Raw genomic sequence first — 19,191 nt, 5'->3', positions numbered from 1 at the left:
TGGCAGAATGTGAAAAGGGAATCTAGCTAAGCTGTCTTTATATGGTTTGTTCTTTGATCTTTTAGGAATTGCCTGAAAAATGGAATGCTACCAAAAAACTTGCTGTGTCCGTAAAGCATGAAGTGACTCCTTTTTTGACTTCTGAGGTCACTATTCTCAGAAAAAAATGTGCTGCTTTTGATGTAAGCTGAAATTATTTTTAAAGCAACACCCACAGACATACTTTTATGAGGATGAGATTGTTGACATAAATTTATTGCTTACTTTCTTTCAACAGGGAGAGCAGATAGGATTCAGAGAAAGATTTAGAGCAGATGCTCCCTTTCATTTTGATGTGCAAAACCCATATGCACTTCTTGATAAGGTAATGGAGAAATATTAAAGGTGCATGTGATGCTGATAATCTCTCATTACAAAATGGAGATTTCTATTTACATATTGTGTAATTTGTACAGAGCATTAATTTTTTTTCTGTTGAGCTTGATAAGTGCTATGTTATATAAACTGGGCAGTTTAAAATGTGTGTGATTGTTTCCCTGAAGGTACTCTAAAAGGAGGACAATATGTCTGCATTAGAAAAAATGCATCCTTTTAAAAAAAAACTGTTTTAGAATATGTTTGTGATTTCTGTACATTTTTTTAGGTGTTAGTTGAAAATTATGTTAAATTCAACATAATTTTCTACCTGACCAATTGGATCTTCGATTTTTTAAATCATAAATCAAAGCAGTCTCCCTTAACCTAGTGCACTTCAGATATGTTGAAGTACACCTCCCAGAAGTCTTAAAGTTGTGTTGCAGCAGACCTGGACGGCATCAGTAGGCAAAAGATGCTTAGATAGTGTTATGTAAAATAATAATAATTTGTTCATTCTAGCTTTATTAATAATTAAATGAACAACCTAGTGAAAATTAAAAATAGATAGTGATTTTAACTATGATTTAAATATATATCTTTAACAACACTATATGTACAAATTCTAGGGTGCATTAACATATGGCTACATCTGTTTAATTCTAAAGAGGTGGAAATTTAAATGAAGGAAATTTGGTGTTTCTGTGAATTTTGATCCATGCAGCTGAAGAATTTGCTTATACTGTAAATGAATCTTGTTTGTCTTTTGGAACTAAAATAAAATGACATATGGATTACTTAAAAGTAATACCCATAGAATATCTACAGTATGTAATTCTTTTTGCTTTCAGTATCTATTGCTTTGAATTACAAATGGAATTTTCTAATATTTTCCCTTTTGTAGGCAAATCAGGAATTAGAAAGAATGGAAGAAGAAATGTTGCACCTATGGGAATCTGCCAACCTTTTTGAAGTGACTATTCCAGAGTATAAACAAATAAAAGAATGTCGCAAAGAAATAAAGTTGCTGAAGGGAGTGTGGGATATTAATATTTATGCCACAGTAAGAATTCATTAAGAATATTATTTAATTCTCCAAAAGCAGTGTAAACTAGCTATTTATTATTATCTTATTAATATAATGCTTTGAAACACTTTGACATTTTAGAGGCCAATATGAAGAGTGAAGTGTAAATATCAAACTGTCATTTTAGAAGCAGAGTTTAGGTTTTTTTTTTAAACAACTTATTCTTAGACTGAGTTAATAAACTGAAAAATGCACTTTAAAAAAGTAATTTAATTTCAAAGGGAAAAAAAACCCATGAATGTAATTCCTATATAATAAAAGAGTTGAAAAAAGAAATGAAAAATTAGTGGAAAACACCAGGAAATAATAATAAAAAAGAAATAATAATGCTTGCAAGCATTATGGGGGACCATAAAATAGAAAAAGTCATAGAAAATGAAGAAGTTAAATTGCTTTGGGACTTTAGAATCCAAACAGACAGGCACCTGTCACATAACATCTTAGACTTAACTGTTGTCATTAAGAAAGACAAAAAAGTCTGGATAGTGGATGTGGCAGTGCCTGGAGACAGCAGGATAGAAGAGAAAGAACTGGAGAAGATAACAGAATACAAAGACCTATGAATAGAAATAGAATGATTATGGCAAAGGCAAGCAAGGGCAGTACCAATAGTAATAGGCATCTTGGGTGCAATCCTAAAACAATTCGAGCACCACTTGAACATCATTGGCATTGACAAATTCACCATCAGTACATTTTAAATATATACTTGGTTGATACCTAGGATGCTGGCAGCAACCTGTATCAACCATCAGCACCAGTCAATGATATTTGTGATACATTTTTAAATGTTCAGTTGACAGAGTTTCATGTTTAATGAATAAAAGATAATAATAACAACAACAACAACCACAACCACAACCACAACCACAACAACAATATCTTGTTCTTGTTGTTCTTCTTGTACTGTGAATTTGGAATCTAGGTCAGAGATGCATCTACTCCAACATTCTGTGTTATTCCAACCAGAAAGCAGAATATCTTCCATTGTGACTTCCTAGAAACTAATATTTAAATATTTGTGCTCCATGGTCCTGCGGGTAGCATGTGATCTTCAAGATTAATAGACATGGATAGTCCTTTTCTTTGTAAAGTATCTAAATGGGTCGCCAACATCACATGCAACCTCTATAGTTTAAGAATTCTATTAAAAGCTTTATTAGTCCTAAATTTCCCCACATTCTGATTTTTATGGATGATCTTAATTCTGGAAGAATTAAGAAAAAAAACTTCCTTCTGACTCTATTTTCCTTACCCAGTATAATACTTCTATCATATTTTCTTTTATTAATCTTCAAAAGCCTCAAATTCTGAACTGTTGTTAGGAAAATTCTAAACACCCTCCCCCTCCATTATTTGATTACATTTTTTGCATTTTTTTCTAATTTGATAATATTGTCTAATGTGTAATTATAACTTTTTCAAAATGTAACTGAAATAGATTTTTGGATTGGGTATTTACAAAAAGGGATAACTAGCAATTCAGTCAGCATTTTCACTGAATTATAGAAGATGCCTCCAAATCCAGTTTAGACCTGATCAATAAACCACAACTACCACCACCACTTTTCTCCTCTTTCTCTTTTTTCTCCTTCCTTTTCCTTTTTATTGCTCCAAATAATTTGGCATTAATCCATCTCAATGCTCATTCCTAACTTCATGGATAAGGAAGTTAAAAACATTGTTCCCAATACAAATCAGTGAAATAGACCATTTTTTAAAATGTCAGTGTATTCCTTTTCTTGTTCTTTAACTCACTTATCAATATCTCATTTTTGATCCTTACAAGGGTCATTGAATATTAAGCTTGTTCAAGACTTTGCATGTTGGTTGCAGAATACTCAATACTGATATTACTTAGCTTTGGAGGAGGGCTGCAGATGCAAAGAGATTGCTATTCTTCAAGCCCCTGCAACATAGCCAACTGCATGGCTATGAAAGTATTTTAATCTTTGTCAAATGTCACTGACATTTCAATGTTTCTCTTGTTTCAGAGCAACATTGATGACTGGACCAAAAGGCATTGGAGAGAGATTAGTATGGAACAGATGGAAGTTGAACTCAGAAGATTTGCAAAGGCAAATACAACAACTATTATTACCCTTCCTCCATTTATTCTACTGCTTTACCTACTGTTCTTATATGTGATTAACTTCTGTTTTTCTTACAAACAAATTTTGGATTTTTCTTCATTTTTGCCAAATTTTCATACAAAATTACCAAATCTGTGCAAAAGTTTGGCATTCTTCATAAGCAGTTGCAAGATTTTATTTTGAAAAATGGGGAAGCTTACTTTTTAAATGCATGTACTATGATGCCAAACATTTGCAACATTTTCTTACATATCGTTATCATTCACTCATTTAGCAATCATCTGAAGTTATAAGGCAACTGAATGAGTGATATGTATAACCAGCTGCCCAAGTTCTGGCTCTTGAAATGCCCCTATGGTCATATGGTAATCTGGGTGCTGGACAACTGGTCTGGATTTCTGATAGTTGTATCTTGTGGTCATATGTGATTAGAATTTGTGACCTACCCTGCTGCCCACCAAGCAAAGTCAATGGTCATATCTGGTCCTTAACAATCTATGCTGATTCACTTAAGTATGGTAACTGGGGATTGCCAGAAATTCCATCACTAAATGGCAGGGCCACATGAATGTCACACTTTTCAACCACTTCATTTAGTGATGGAAATTGTAGTCTCAATATTGATGGAAATTTTAGTCCAATTATCATTGCGGCTACAATATAATTGGATTAACAGGTGCTAAATGACACAAAATATTTTATGATGCTTTCTCTTAGGAGATATGGTCATTGGATAAAGAGGTTCGTTCCTGGAATGTATATACAAGCCTAGAATTAACTATTAAAAACCTTTTGACATCACTGAGAGTTGTAATAGAGTTGCAGAATCCAGCAATTCGAGATCGACATTGGTATCAGCTCATGGAGACCATAGGTGTAAGTATTTTTCTAATTTCATTGTAAAGATTCCTAGATCTTCAATCATACAGTACCTTTCATACAAATAAATTGAAAAAATCATTTTTTATTTCTTGAAATATTTTTTTTACATGTCCTTTAATGTTATAATTTATGTTTATGTTAATAATTTTGAGCCTTCTTTCCCATAGCAGGTAACCTTGGTTGAGTTTCCTCCCAGAGCCTGGATTAGGTTTGGGCATTTTATGGCCCTTGGGCTATACCTGGTCCTTTCGCTGTCCCTGTCTAGCCCGTGTGAGATTGATAGGAAATTAGAAATCAAATATAAATAAGTATACACCATACACACAATACAACTGCATTTTATTTTGAAGGTGTCTACTATTGTTTTTTTCAATTTACATATGTGCATGCACGCATGCATGCCTATGCACCTTCACTGCCCTATTGGTTCAACCCTCTACAACAATCCATGTTTCTCATGTGACTCCTTGAGAAAATTAATTGCCCACCCCTGATCTGGGTGGTTTCCACCCTACTTGTGTTTCAGAGGACCTTGAAGACCTAGCTCTTTATATAGGATATATGTAGACTCTACCAAACAGTTAGGTCTGTTAGGTCAGTGCCACTTTTGTCCTTTATCATGCCCATTTTTCCATGAATCTCCAATTTGCTTGACGAGATCTCTGGTCCCCCTATTCTATTGTTTTCTTTCTTTGCACTGTTCATTTAAGAAGACATTCTTATTTCTTCTAGCTATTCTCTGGAATTCTGCATTGAATTGGGTGTATCTTTCTATTTCTCCCTTGCCTTTTGCTTTTCCTCAGCTATTTGCAAAGCTTCCTCTGACAGCCATTTTGCTTTCTTGCATTTCTTTTTCTTTGGGATGGTTTTAGTTCTTACCGCTTGTACAGTGTTGCAAACCTCCATCCATAGTTCTTCAGGCACTCTATCAGATCTAATTCCTTAAATCTATTTGTCACCTCTACTGTATATTCATCAGGGATATGATTTAGTTCATACCTGAGTGGCCTAGTGCTTTTCCCTACTTTCTTCAATTTAAGACTAAATTTTGCCATGAGAAGTTCATGATCTGAGCCACAGTCAGCTTCTGGTCTTGTTTATACTGACTGTATAGAGCTTCTCCATCTTTGACTGCAGAGCACATAGTCAATCTGATTTCTTGTTGACTGTTTGGTGATGTCTATGTGTAGAGTTATCTCTTGGGTTGTTGGAAAAAGAATTTGCTATAACCATCGTATTCTCTAGACAAAATTCTATCAGCCTGTGCCCTGCTTCATTTTGTACTCCAAGGCCAAACTTGCCTGTTATTCCGGTTATTCTTTTGGCTTCCTACTTTATCATTCCAATCCCCCATGATGATAAGGACATCATTTTTTGGTGTTAATTCTATAAGGTAGAATAGAATAGAATAACAGAGTTGGAAGGGATCTTGGAGGTCTTCTAGTCCAACCCCCTGCCCAGGCAGGAAACCCTACACCACTTCAGACAAATGGTTATCCATTATATATATCTTCTTTAAAACTTCCAGTGTTGGGGCATTCACAACTTCTGCAGGCAAATTGTTCTACTTATTAATTGTTCTAACTGTCAGGAAATTTCTCCTTAGCTCTAAATTGCTTCTCTCCTTGATTAGTTTCCATCCATTGCTTCTTGTTCTACAGATGCTGTAGGGCTTCATAGAACTGATCAATTCCCTTCCTCTTCAGCACCAGTGGTTGGGCATAGACTTGGACTACTGTGATATTGAATGGTTTGCCTTGGATTTGAACTGATATCATTCTGTCATTTTGGGGATTGTATCCCAGTATTGCTTTTCCTACTCTTTTATTGACTACGAAGGCTACTCCATTTCTTCTGAGGGATTCTTGCCCGCAGTAGTATACCTGATAGTCATCTGAATTAAATTCACCCATTCCTGTCTATTTTGCTCGCTGATTCTTAAGATGTTGATGTTCAGTCTTGTCATTTCTTGTTTGACTTGCCTTGATTCATGGATCTTACATTCCAGGTTCCTGTGAAGAATAGATCTTTACAGCATCGGACTTTTCTTTCACCACCATATACATTCAAAGCAGAGCATCCTTTTGGCTTTGGCCCAACCGCTTCACTCTTTCTGGTGCTACTAGTACTAGCCCTCTGCTCTTCCCCAGTAGCATATTGGACATCTTCTGACCTGAGGGGCTTATCTTCCAGCATCATATCTTTTTGCCTTTTGGTACTGTCCATGGGGTTTTCATGTCAAAGATACTGGAGTGGGTTGCCATTTCCCTCTCCAGTGGATCACATTTTGTCAGAGCTCTCTGACAGAAGATCTCTGAAGATCTCTTTTGTCAGAGATCTCGGGTGACCCTGCATGGCATAGCTCATAGCTTCATTGAGCTACACAAGCCCCTTTGCCACGATGGCGGTAATCCATGAAGGGGTAAATGGTAGTGAGAAGGGTGGGATTAGCGATGAGCAGTAGGATCCAATAGAAAAGAATATTTATAATTCAGCTTGGAATGCTGTTACTAATTGCACCTTTGCAAATTCTACAGAAACAAAGGACAGAATGTTATGTTTCTGACTGATTTATTGTAATGGTTTTATTGGGTAATGAAAACAACCAAGATAACAACCAAGCTCTGAGAGCACCAAGGACCTCATTTCAACCTTGAGCTACAAATATTCTTCATTGGTAATACATTTATTTTAGTCTTTTGATCTCTTTTGCTTCAACAGGATGAAAATTGCATCACCAACTAATTTTCCAGCATTATTTCTTTCTTTCCTTATACTGGAATGTACAGTATTTTGTTGCTTTTTCAGGTTCAGTTTTCCATAACTGAAGATACAACTTTAGCTAATCTACTGGCATTGAATCTGCATAACATGGAAAATGATGTCCGAAACATTGTTGACAAAGCAGTAAAAGAACTTGGAATTGAGAAGGTTAATCCTGTTTCTTTTCAGGATTCTTTCCAAAATTTTATTTTAAATGTCATCTTGGATTTTAGAATTACTCGATTCTTAGATTAAATAGAATTGAAGCATTAGAATTTTATCTAGAGAGTTTAGGCTCTTTTTCTGACTTTGATAGACATTATTGTTCATTATGACTTCCATTTCTGCCTCCTCTATATTTTCAGTTGTGCAATTTTACTGATGCACGGTCTAGTACATTCTTAAGTGGACTTGGTGAAATTTTAGATTTTAGATATAATTATATTAAAATTTCCTTCCAAATGGTGATTTCTATTATGAAAGAATATACATAGGGGTGTTGCTGTTCTGCTAAAATGAACTCTGATGTGGTCAAATGTATGATCAGATTAATACTATTTTTGCAATTTTATTAATGCACTCACATACTAATAGTATAAGAGGCATGAAAAATGGAATTGAGCAAAATTAACTGAACATGGATGCAAGTGGTATGTCTTCACAGTCCATGTTTAATTTTAGAAATATTCCTATTTAAATCAAAATTCAGGAGGAGCAGAACAGAAGCCAGTGAGAAACAAATGTGCCCTTCTAGGAAAACCCTCTCACACTTATTTTTCCTATATTTTGGGCCACTCGATAGTTGTTTATAAATTGATTTCTGTAAAACATTTTGAATTTGAAACACTCACCTCAATTTCATAATATCCCATTTCCAACGTAAAATGGTTGCTTTAAGTGCAAACCATTGTTTTCCTTTGAAATATTTTGTTAATTTGAAGTATTATCAAATGTTGATCACTTGAATAATGCACAAAATCTATGATATCAATAGTATATAAAATTGATAATTTATGATAATACATTGTATAAATATTGATTTACATTGCTTTGGTCAAAATGTTTCTAATCAAACTTTTCATTATGTTAACTAGATTCTGATAGAAATTAGTCAAATATGGGCTGCTATGGAATTTTCTTATGAAGAACATTTCAGGACCAATATTTCCTTGCTGAAAATAGATGAACAGCTTTTTGAGACTTTAGACAATAATCAAGTAAGATCTGGGTTACTAATGAATAAATGTGCTTGTTGGCTGAATTACTAATTGTGCTTTTTTAAAAAAAATGGATTAACTCACATCTCTGTTTTCACAATTTTATTTACAGTGAATTTTAGCTGTCCCAGATGTTAGTCTGTAAAATTATATGTGTTCTTGACTGTATATGGTTTAACAAAAATTCTTGTCTGTGTAGGAGTTTGCAAAATTACAGGTCCTTGGTGTCTCTCCTTTTCCCCTAGATAGTATGGAATCATTTAATAATATGCTGTCCATTTGCAAGGTTTGAAAATGTCTTTTGCTGTGATTTACTGTAATAATAGCTTGCAGGAGATTTTTTGTAAAACTTTTGTAGCTATGATTCCTGTGTCTCTTTGAGTAATTTTCTATATCCTTTAATTTCATCTCTTTTTCTCAAGGTTCAGTTGCAAACAGTTCTGCAAAGTAAATATGTTGAATATTTCATTGAACAAGTATTAACTTGGCAAAAAAAGCTGAATGTGGCAGACTCTGTCATTTATATATGGATGGAAGTTCAGCGGACATGGTCTCATCTTGAAAGTATTTTCATTGGTTCAAATGACATCAGAGAACAGCTTCCTAAAGATTCAAAGATATTTGATTGCATTGATATGGATTTTAAGGTAAATGAGAAATAAGTCACCAACATAAATCATAATCAAAATTTCCTTTTCGTTTTCATTTTTTACATGCAGATACCAACATTTTTAAAAGCATTCCCATGAAATTATTTATATCTATATCTCTATCTATCTATCTATCTATCTATCTATCTATCTATATGTAATGTATATTGTTTTAAGTAATTAATCATAATAATCTGTCCCAAGGATATCAATCCAAACAAATACAAAATAAAATGATGCCCAAATTACACATATAAAAATATTTTGTGAAGTATTTATTTTCTTCAAACTGAAGAATATAGAAATAGTAAGTAACATTTAAATATATTTGTTCTGCCTTCTACTTCTTCAAAATGGTTATGGCATATTTCATATACAAGTGAAACTGCAGATCAATACATATTTAATGAGCATGGCATTTGAAGCCTTACTTCAATTTCTGAATTATTGTGAAATATCAAGTTTGGGTGATTTTTCTTGGCCTTAAGTAAGAGTCTTTCAGCATTGCTATATTGCCATGAAGTTTCAATGCATTCTGACATTGTCAAAGAGATAAACATATAATCAATACGTTTATGGATTCCATTCAAATGTTAATAAATCCATTCCTTGCAACTTGAAATGTAGAAAAGGGCAAACCATTGTAAAGTGGTATTATTGAATTTTCAGCTTTAAAAGCAGGATTCTTTTTAAAAAAAAATAAGAAAGCAATAAGAAAAGAAAACTATATGAGCAGTACCATTTATTACTACTACCTGCAGGAAAAAAAAGGAAAAGATATCTTTCCTGCAGGAAAACCTATTATGTTATGTTATAACCTAATTAAATTATGATAGGATATCCCAAAACATAAAGCTAGAGTGGAAGATTGAGAAAAAATGTCCTAAAAGAAGGTAATAGAAACTATTTCCATAAAAGTATATAGATATGTACATCTCCCAAGTTGAAATTGATTTAATAATGTTTTTACTATATGGATAGTCCTCAACTTACAACCATTTGTTTAGTGACCATTCAGAGTTACAACGGCACCGAAAAAATGACGATTGTTTTTCACACTTATGACCATTGCAGCATTCCCATGCTTACATGATCAAAATTTCGATGTTTGGCAACTGGTTCATCTTTATGACAATTGCAGTGTCCCTGGTATTGTATGATCACTTTTTACAACCTTCTGCCTTGCAAGGTCAATGGGGAAGCCAGATTCACTTAACAATCATCTTACTACCTTAACATCGGCAGCGATTCATTTAACAACTGTAGAAGGAAAAATAATAAAATTGGGTAAAACTCATTTAATAACTGTCTCGCTTAGCCACAGAAATTTTGGGCTCAGTCAAAGACTTCCTATACAGAAAAAACAAACTAATTAGCAAGTATGAAAATATTTATCTAGAACTTCAGGCATCTTTTGTGAGAAATGAAGAATAACATTAGGAAAATGTCCTTGTAGAGCAATTTTTAAAAAAATATGTCTGTACCTCTCTTACTATATGTAGTACTCCAGTATTATCTGGACATTGATGAAAACAGAAATGTGTGTTAGTATAAATGCAGGTAGTCCTCAACCTACAGCTGCAACTGAGTCCAAAATTTCTGTTGCTAAACAAAACAATTGTTAAGTGAACGTTGCCCAATTTTATTATCTTTCTTGCCACAGTTATTAAGTGAATTACTGCAGCTGTTAGGTTATAACATAGTTGTTAAGTGAATCTGGCATTCCCCATCTAACTTTGCTTGTCAGAACGTTGCAAAAAAGTGATCACATGACTCTGAGACACTACACATCATAAATGTGAATCAGTTGCCAATGGTCTGAATTTTGATCACATGGCCACGGAGATGTTGCAAAAGTTGTAACTTGGTCATAAGCCACTTTTTTCAATGCCATTTAACTTCATTGGTCACTAAATGAACTGTTGTAAGTTGAAGACTACCTACATGCACAGAGATGTCTGGGCAGGTGAGCAGAGCCTCCCGCCGCTGCCGCTATTGGTTTGCCCGATCCAGGGCGCTGGTAGCAACCTACCACTTGCTACCATTTTTGAGGGATATGGAATTTTATTCCTTGATGCCCAAAGTATAGCAGTTTAAAATAAATATATGTTTCCTAGAAAAGATAAAACATGATTTTCAATAAATTATTAATACTACTTTCTTCAGGAAGATAGAGAAAAAAAATCAAAATATGTCTGAAATCAGTATTTACTGATATGAAATTGTCATAGTTATTTGACTTGATTTAGTTAACACTGCTATTCCTTTGAAATGTAGAAAACTATATAATGTGTGAGCAGGTGTTGTTTTCCATCAACAGTTGTTTTTAAAATCGGTACCACCAGGTCAGGATTTTTTCACGCAGATTTGAGGATAATTTATCCTAGTACAAATATTATGCTTAGCATTCTGGAGATAGGGGAAATATTTTCTTTTCCTCAAAAATGAGGAATCACATAAATCTTTTTTCACAAATTAAAAGAAATATTTTTGTTCCTGAACCTAGGGATTAATGAATGATTCAGCAAATACCAGAAATGTATTGGAAGCAGCAACCAAGCCTAATTTGTATGAAAAACTTCAAGATTTGCAGCATAGGTATTGTAGAGCCAGTTGTTTTTATATAATTAAATATATAATAGTTAGCAGCAGTTATGTATCATGATTTGATAATTGTTTAAAGTTTTATTTAAAATAATATTGATATTTTAATCATAGATTTGCAGGACTTAATAACAAATATTTCTACTACATGAAAAAAGTCCCACATTCACATTCCATAAATACAGTCATTTAAATAGCATGTAATGCTTCTTCACAGGTATGGACTTCTCAATTTGCTCATTAAACTGTTTTATTCATAACTGCCTCATCTTTGACCCTGAACAGAAAAATAAATTTCATGCAAAAAGTACTGTACATACAGTAGATTTTAGTTACTTGTATTGCTTTAGGCTATTGTCCTTCTGATTCAACTGCCAATTTATATACAGTTGTCATGGTAATTCATAGTTTACTCATATTCAGGAGATAACAGTCAAAATATGCAAATCACTTGACTGATTTGATTTTAAATAGGAGCATCCAGAAGAATAGTCCAAAATCAGTCCAAGGTTCTAAGGGCCAAGTCAGGATTGTCAGCTAGGGTGTTTTTACAAACAGGATTCACGGGAACATCATGTGAGATATCAGACAGTTGTTTCTAGCAAAGGAACACGGGTCAGAGCTGCCTCTTCAGCCAGTCTGCAGCTAATTGTCACTAATCAAGAGTTTTACTCCCTTGCAAGCAAGAAGTCTCAGAGAACTGCTCTGCTCTTTATTTATTCTAACTGGTGTGGGTGCTTGGAAGGCCTTATGTCATCCTCCATCTGATTGCTTTAGCTATCCAAGCGGTACATGTTTTTGATCAGCCTCATGTGACTTTTGGCTTGGTGTCTCCTAAGGCTGAAATTCCACAGGTTCAGCTGAAGCAGCTTTTTCAGATTCAGAATCTGAAAACCTATATATTAATTATTCTTATGAAGGACAATTAAACTCTTATATTCATATTGAAAAAAGTCTTCAATAACTTCCCATAATGAGCTATTAAAATTATTGTTGAACAAAACCCATACATTCTTAAACAGAAATATTTTCCTCCTCAATTTTCAGACTCTTGCTTTGTGAAAAGGCTCTTGCTGAATACTTAGAGACCAAACGTTTAGCTTTTCCCCGGTTCTATTTTGTTTCATCTGCTGACCTGCTAGACATTCTTTCAAAAGGAGCCCAACCTAAACAGGTAAATTTTCTTGCCATCATACCTAAAGCATTAACTGCAAAGAAATGATATACAACAAAGTGAAATAAAAGAATGATTAAAATCTGGGTAAACCTACAGTTTTTAAATTGTATATTGTTTTGTAAATGCAGGTGACTTGCCATCTTATTAAACTTTTTGACAATACTGCTGATCTTAAATTTCAAGACAATGAAGATGAACACAGCAATATTGTACTAGGGATGTACAGCAAAGAAAAGGAATATGTCCCATTCAGTGGACAACTCGAATGTAGTGGTCAGGTATGTGATGCACTGAAGTGTGATATTTTTCTAATGGCAATTTTAAAATTAGAAAATAATTAGAAAATTAGAAAATAATAAGCAGCACTTAACAGACACCATTTTGACTAGGTATATACATAAACACACACATATATTAATGAAAAGTCTCCTTGTCTATAATTATGGATATATAAATAAAAATATTTCAGATTCTATTTATTTTTTATAAAATGAATTATGCATTTTTAAAGAACAATTTCTGTTTACCTAACTTCAAATAAAATGGTCCTTAAAATAAATGTGTTATAATAATTATGTTTTGATGCTCAGCAAAATACTTATGTTAGTTTACAATGAACTTTTCAAGACAATTCCCAATAAAATCCCAGATGGCTATCTATTCATTCGTGTTTTTAAAACTTCTTTTTAAAATTGTCCCCTAGATTCATTTGGGATAGTATGTCAACTTTATAGCAAACAAATTTCTACTTTGAATCATCTTTATAAATTTTAAAGAAATTCAAAATTTTCTTATTCATCTCTTATTTTACTGTAGTCCTTCATTTTGGGAATGATCAATGGATGTTCATGTTATTTAATGATGAGAGAATTGAAAGACAAGCTACGTTTAAACACTTTGGGCAATTATAAGGCAATTTAGGCTGCATTTTCTACTGCTAAAATTAAATTTCATACTATGAGTTGTCAAAATAAATATATCAAATATTTATGAAAGTCTTTATGAGCAATCAATACCATTATAATAATCAAGGCTTAAATCCCAAAGGCAATAAGGAAATGTTGATTATGCTTGCATAGGGATGATGTTATTTTGGATCAAGTTTTTGTAGCACAGTGTGATGGAAGACACAACAAGTCTCAAAGCATATTAAATTATGATCATAAAACTATGTAGGTCCTTCCTTCCCAAAAAGGAACATTTTTGTAGGTTATGCAAAAGATTCTTAGAATTATTATTTTATATGCACTTTAAAATGCAGTAATATATTTTTTCTTACTTTTTTCATGCAGTTACTTTAATATTCTATGGCAATATGTCTTGAATGAATACTTTTTTTGTCTGCTCTGTGATTTGCACACATGGGCTGTGTTCCTATGTAGCCCTTCATTCTAGAATTTACAAAAATGTTTGCTGAGTATCCCATTCATACAAAGAATCCCTTCAGTTTGTTTTTTACTATCACTGTTTAGTTTATTAAAACATATAGTTTAACACAGAAGTTAAAAAATACATTATACTGCATCCACTAAAAAAATTGGTTCCAGAAGCTGTTACTTCATCCTGTATCAAAGAATCTCAATACTAGCTAAATTTGGACAATCTCACCAGGGTATTTCCTTTGCAGTTCTCTCCCCAATTTATCTCCTTACCATCGGTGTGCTACAATACATTAACAAACTCAAATGTTTCACAGTTTGAAAGGTTCTTCAATTGTCCTAAAGGTCTCTTTAGAACCAAATATTATTGTTCATCTAGTATTAGTCAAATTTGCAGCAGTTTGGGATATAAACAAGGAGACTGGCAAAAGATTTCCCCATCTCCTGCATCTTATATTACTGATATGGAACTAATTAGTCTGTTGATCATCTTCATTTAAGTGATCAATGTATCTGGAATTGACAACACTCTTTATGAATATCTTATCGATTAAAAAGAAAAAAAAGTCACTCATGAGTAAAAACTACATCCATCAGAAAAATGATAATTGGACACAAAAATCCAGTTGGTGCAATCTCAAGGTCACAATATAACATTATAGGCAATGTCTGATCTTTTGCTTCAGAGGTGGGTATAGTGAAGAAAAAAGATAGAATGGGATATGGAATATATTGTATGAACAAGAAACTATTCACATAGTGACAAGTTAATTTTAAGTGCAAATAACTTTCTGTGAATTGAATCCAATATGCCTAATTGTTACCTGAAAAGGTAGAAACCTGGTTAAAATGCCTGGAAGATACCATGCGTGAATCAGTGCGTTCTCACATCACAGAAGCTATCACTGTTTATGAGGAAAAACCCAGAGAACAGTGGATCATTGATTATCCTGCACAAGTAGCACTTACTGGTTCTCAAATCTGGTGGACTACAGATGTGGGAATAGCATTCAGCAGGCTTGAAGAAGGATTTGAAACTGCTTTGAAGGATTATCATAAGAAACAGGTATTGATGTTACCCTTTACATATGAGCTACCAAACCATATCTAAATAGAATTTACAATTGTATGCAAAACAGGGAAAAAAGCTGTTTGTCATGCAGCAAAATTATAAGCAATTTCATTTTTACCAATTTATATCCCCCGTTTATTATTTTTGCAAATAACTCAAGGCAGCAAACTTCCTTTTCTGATTTTCCCACAACAAGAACCCTGTGAGGTAAATTGGGCTGAGAGTGATTGGCCCAAGATCACTCAACTGGCTTCCATAGCTAAGATGGGACTTGAACTCGTGGTCTCTTGTTTTCTTGCCTGGTGCCTTAACCACTAGAACAAATTGACTCAATTGGTGAAATAGGTGGCTATATAAACCAATGTATTAAATAAACAGATCAATCAATCAATAAACAAATTATATAACAGATGAATATCAATGATTTGGTATATAAAATAAAATATAAAATTATTTATGTGTTTCTTTCTTAGATTGTTCAGCTAAATGCTCTTATTGCTCTACTGTTGGGTGACCTGACACCAAGTGATAGACAGAAGATCATGACTATTTGTACAATAGATGTACATGCAAGGGATGTGGTGGCAAAGCTTCTATCTCAGAAGGTAAAACCACTAGTCATTGTTTTAAATTTAGGCCACTATTCTGAATTTATCCTGAATGTAGTATAAGCGTATTTCTTTGGACTTAAATACTTTGGCTGATAAGCGTTTCCATATCTACTGCAGTCTGCCTAGAGGAAGAATGTTTAGCATCCATTTATTTTAAACTAGAGATTCCTGTTACCTCTGGACTCTAGCTGAGATCCCTATTTGCTTTATGGATAAGTATTTCTTGAAAATTCACTTTCTCTGTTTATATGTCATATCTGTCTGAATGGGGGGAATGCGGATTGAGAATAAGTGCCTTAGACCATGCAATTCAGAGCTAAAAGCCACAAAAACTAAATTTTACAAACTGAGACTAGAAAAATATCAGAAAAAAATGATTTATTATGTTTTGTATCTTCCTCTTTCTCTGCATGAACCTTCTGCAGAGGATAATTAGTGGAAATAAAATAAGGAATGGTGTCTATATATATTGTTATATTTAACATTTCTTCTGATAAGATTCTCAAAGGATTGCATTGACGTTCCTTTGAGAATGTTAAAGGCAATAGACACAAGTTTCTGTAACTTTAGTTTCTTAGTCTCCACTGACATCATTGATACTTTAAAGACAATCAGGCAGTGTATGGTGTTGCAAATGCTAGAAAAGAACCAAATGAGATATTGAAGATATAATTGTTTGATGGAATCCAAAGAGTGTCAATAAAATCAGATCTGAGGAATAAAATGATATGAATGGTGCTGAAAGGCACATATAAAATTGACTCATGTCATATACCTACAGTTTGTTTCTTGTAAATGTGAGCATGGAAGAGAAAATTATCTTGGCAGAAATTCTAGTATCTGTTGCAACTAAAGCCTCCATTAAAAAGGCAATCTTATATTGCATTTAATTTGCTATGGTGCCAGGGGTGCCTGTGAATGAATCTAAACTTTTATAATTGCAGACACTGGAGTTACATATGAATGATTGTGAATAAGGCTGGTGATGATAGCATAGGCATTTTGGCATTGACTGGGTTCTTTGGCATTGACTGGGTTTTTTATTCTTTTATAGCATCTGCATAAATAATCATTTTACAATATGGTGTTTTTATAGATTGCTAGTTCCCAAGCTTTCCCTTGGCTGTCACAACTACGCCATAGATGGGATTGGACCCTGAAACACTGCTTTGCCAACATTTGTGATGCTCAGTTTCAGTATTATTATGAGTATTTGGGAAATACCCCTCGGCTAGTTATTACACCTTTGACTGACAGGTAATATTTGTCTAATAGTGGCCCTCCCTGACTTGTCTTGCAGAATTTACTATTATACAGAAAATATCATATTATTCTTCCCAGTGAAAAAATATTAATATTAGAAAGTCATTTTATTATTATTTTTAAGTTCACTTACAAGTTGGTATAATTGCATTAGGTTAAAAAATATCCCTATCTAATCTCTTAAATTATATGGGTTGGGTTGGCATTTAAGGAGTTTATGCCTCTAGGATGAATTAAGAACCTCTGCTTGGAAGATTAAAGCAGAAATGTTTTTGGTAAACAGGCCAGGGGTTTTCCAGACTGTACAAATTTGCATACACAGCCATTCCACCATCTGCAAACCTTTGCACTGTTCTATGAGGTTTATTTTCAAGAAATTAACTAAAATAACAATTTGGAATAGAAGAAATTATCAAACTGCATACCCAAGAAAGGAAATGTTAAGTTTATAGTATTTAATTTTTTGTATACCATAACTGCTGAGCTGAAGAAACATGTAACTATTAATGCAAGCAAGATTCCTACATTTTAATCCATGAAGAAATATGTATATTGAATTCTGCACACAATAACTGAAAAGTATGTTGAAAATCTGTTCAATAGACTCATAATTTAAGCAGCTATACATGCATCTGGAAATAAGCTCATACATACATTTACATACGTGTAAATCTACAAATGCTACTGTATGGATTGTTTGATACAAAATCTGCATAGCCATGACAATGCAGAAGGATCAAACAAATTTCCAAAACATACTTTTTTCTTCCCAATATGCTACCCCAAATCCCCATTTTACTGTATGCTCATATTCTTCTTACATTCCTCAGTCATTGATTTGCCATACTGTGCATCTGTTTGCAGTGTTAAAACAAAATAATAACATCATGAAATTTATTTATTGAAGAGAAATATTCTTTTCAAAAAAATACAACATAAATTCCTAAGTTCACATTGCTTGAGGTTGTAGTTTGTGGTTTTGCACTGTCCATCATTAAAGAAAGCTTATGTTATTGTCATTGTGCTTTTATTGTTAAAGGTGTTACATAACTCTTACTCAATCTCTACACTTAACAATGAGTGGGGCACCTGCAGGTCCTGCTGGGACAGGCAAAACAGAAACCACAAAGGATCTTGGACATGCACTTGGAATGATGGTCTATGTTTTTAACTGTTCTGAGCAGATGGATTACAAGGTGCTTTGGTTATTTTCAACAATTTATCTTCAAAGAAAGATGATAAAGATGCTTTTCTCCTTTTCTTTCCGTCAGGATGATCCACTGTTAAAGGAGATTGAACCATACAGTAGCAAATCAGACAAACATTATTTCAAAGGGATCTTTTCATTAGTGGATGGATTCTACTCCTTGGGTGATAGTAGATAGAAATACTGAAACATAGAAAACTGATGAAAGAGAATGACTTTGTAGTCCATCAAGTCTGTCCTTTGAGGGGTTTTTAATTTTTTTTTTTAGAATTTAGAATTTTATAATTTTTGTGTTTATTCCAAGCACATTTAAGCTCAGGTTACTGATGACTGAGCCACTACCTCTGCTGGAAGTTGGTTCCAAGCTTCCCTTACTCTTTCTATGATATTTAACTAGATTTTATTTGGCATTTTTTAATGCTTATACATAATGTATTTTTAAAATGGAACAAATGAAGCATTGCTTAGTATTCCTCAAAGTAATCAATTCAATTATACATTTATACTGTATAATATAATTATACATTATATTAAAGAATATAAAACACTACCATGTTTTCCCGAAAATAAGACCCTGTCTTATATTTTTTTGAACCCTGAAATAAGCACTTGATCTTATTGCCATGTGCTCAAAAGCCTGGCTTATTATCAGAGGATGTCTTATTTGGGGGGAAACTAGGGTATTACTGGGATGGGATTAAACCATGTTTAGAGTGCCTCCTTAAAATATTTCCCAGTTGTAAGCTTTCTACTATAGTTTATTTCACTGAACTCAATGACACTTTCTGATACCAGTATTTATAATTGATTTATTAAACAAATTTATATTTGC

The 19,191-nt window shown here is 33.3% G+C and overlaps 1 protein-coding gene across 4 annotated transcripts in view; it reads left to right on the top strand.

Moving 5' to 3' along the window:
- Positions 1-19,191, top strand: part of DNAH11 (dynein axonemal heavy chain 11) — a 179,008-nt gene that overhangs the window by 36,421 nt on the left and 123,396 nt on the right. For all 4 annotated transcript variants that reach the window (XM_060685695.2, XM_034402384.3, XM_034402387.3 and 1 more), the window contains 15 exons: positions 66-182; positions 278-364; positions 1,259-1,417; positions 3,436-3,519; positions 4,252-4,410; positions 7,225-7,347; positions 8,274-8,396; positions 8,819-9,043; positions 11,553-11,644; positions 12,698-12,824; positions 12,956-13,105; positions 15,039-15,272; positions 15,752-15,883; positions 16,986-17,146; positions 18,192-18,348. In XM_060685695.2, coding sequence (XP_060541678.2) covers positions 66-182; positions 278-364; positions 1,259-1,417; positions 3,436-3,519; positions 4,252-4,410; positions 7,225-7,347; positions 8,274-8,396; positions 8,819-9,043; positions 11,553-11,644; positions 12,698-12,824; positions 12,956-13,105; positions 15,039-15,272; positions 15,752-15,883; positions 16,986-17,146; positions 18,192-18,348 — 2,130 coding nt within the window. The remainder of the gene's footprint in view (positions 1-65; positions 183-277; positions 365-1,258; positions 1,418-3,435; positions 3,520-4,251; positions 4,411-7,224; positions 7,348-8,273; positions 8,397-8,818; positions 9,044-11,552; positions 11,645-12,697; positions 12,825-12,955; positions 13,106-15,038; positions 15,273-15,751; positions 15,884-16,985; positions 17,147-18,191; positions 18,349-19,191) is intronic.

Source organism: Pantherophis guttatus, chromosome 4 (assembly GCF_059756535.1).
Source record: "Pantherophis guttatus breed Tessera chromosome 4, ASM5975653v1, whole genome shotgun sequence".
In the NCBI taxonomy this organism is placed as follows: Eukaryota; Metazoa; Chordata; class Lepidosauria; order Squamata; family Colubridae; genus Pantherophis; species Pantherophis guttatus.
The sequence above is the reverse complement of the archived record's forward strand: the minus strand, read 5'-3'. Positions and strand labels throughout refer to the sequence as shown.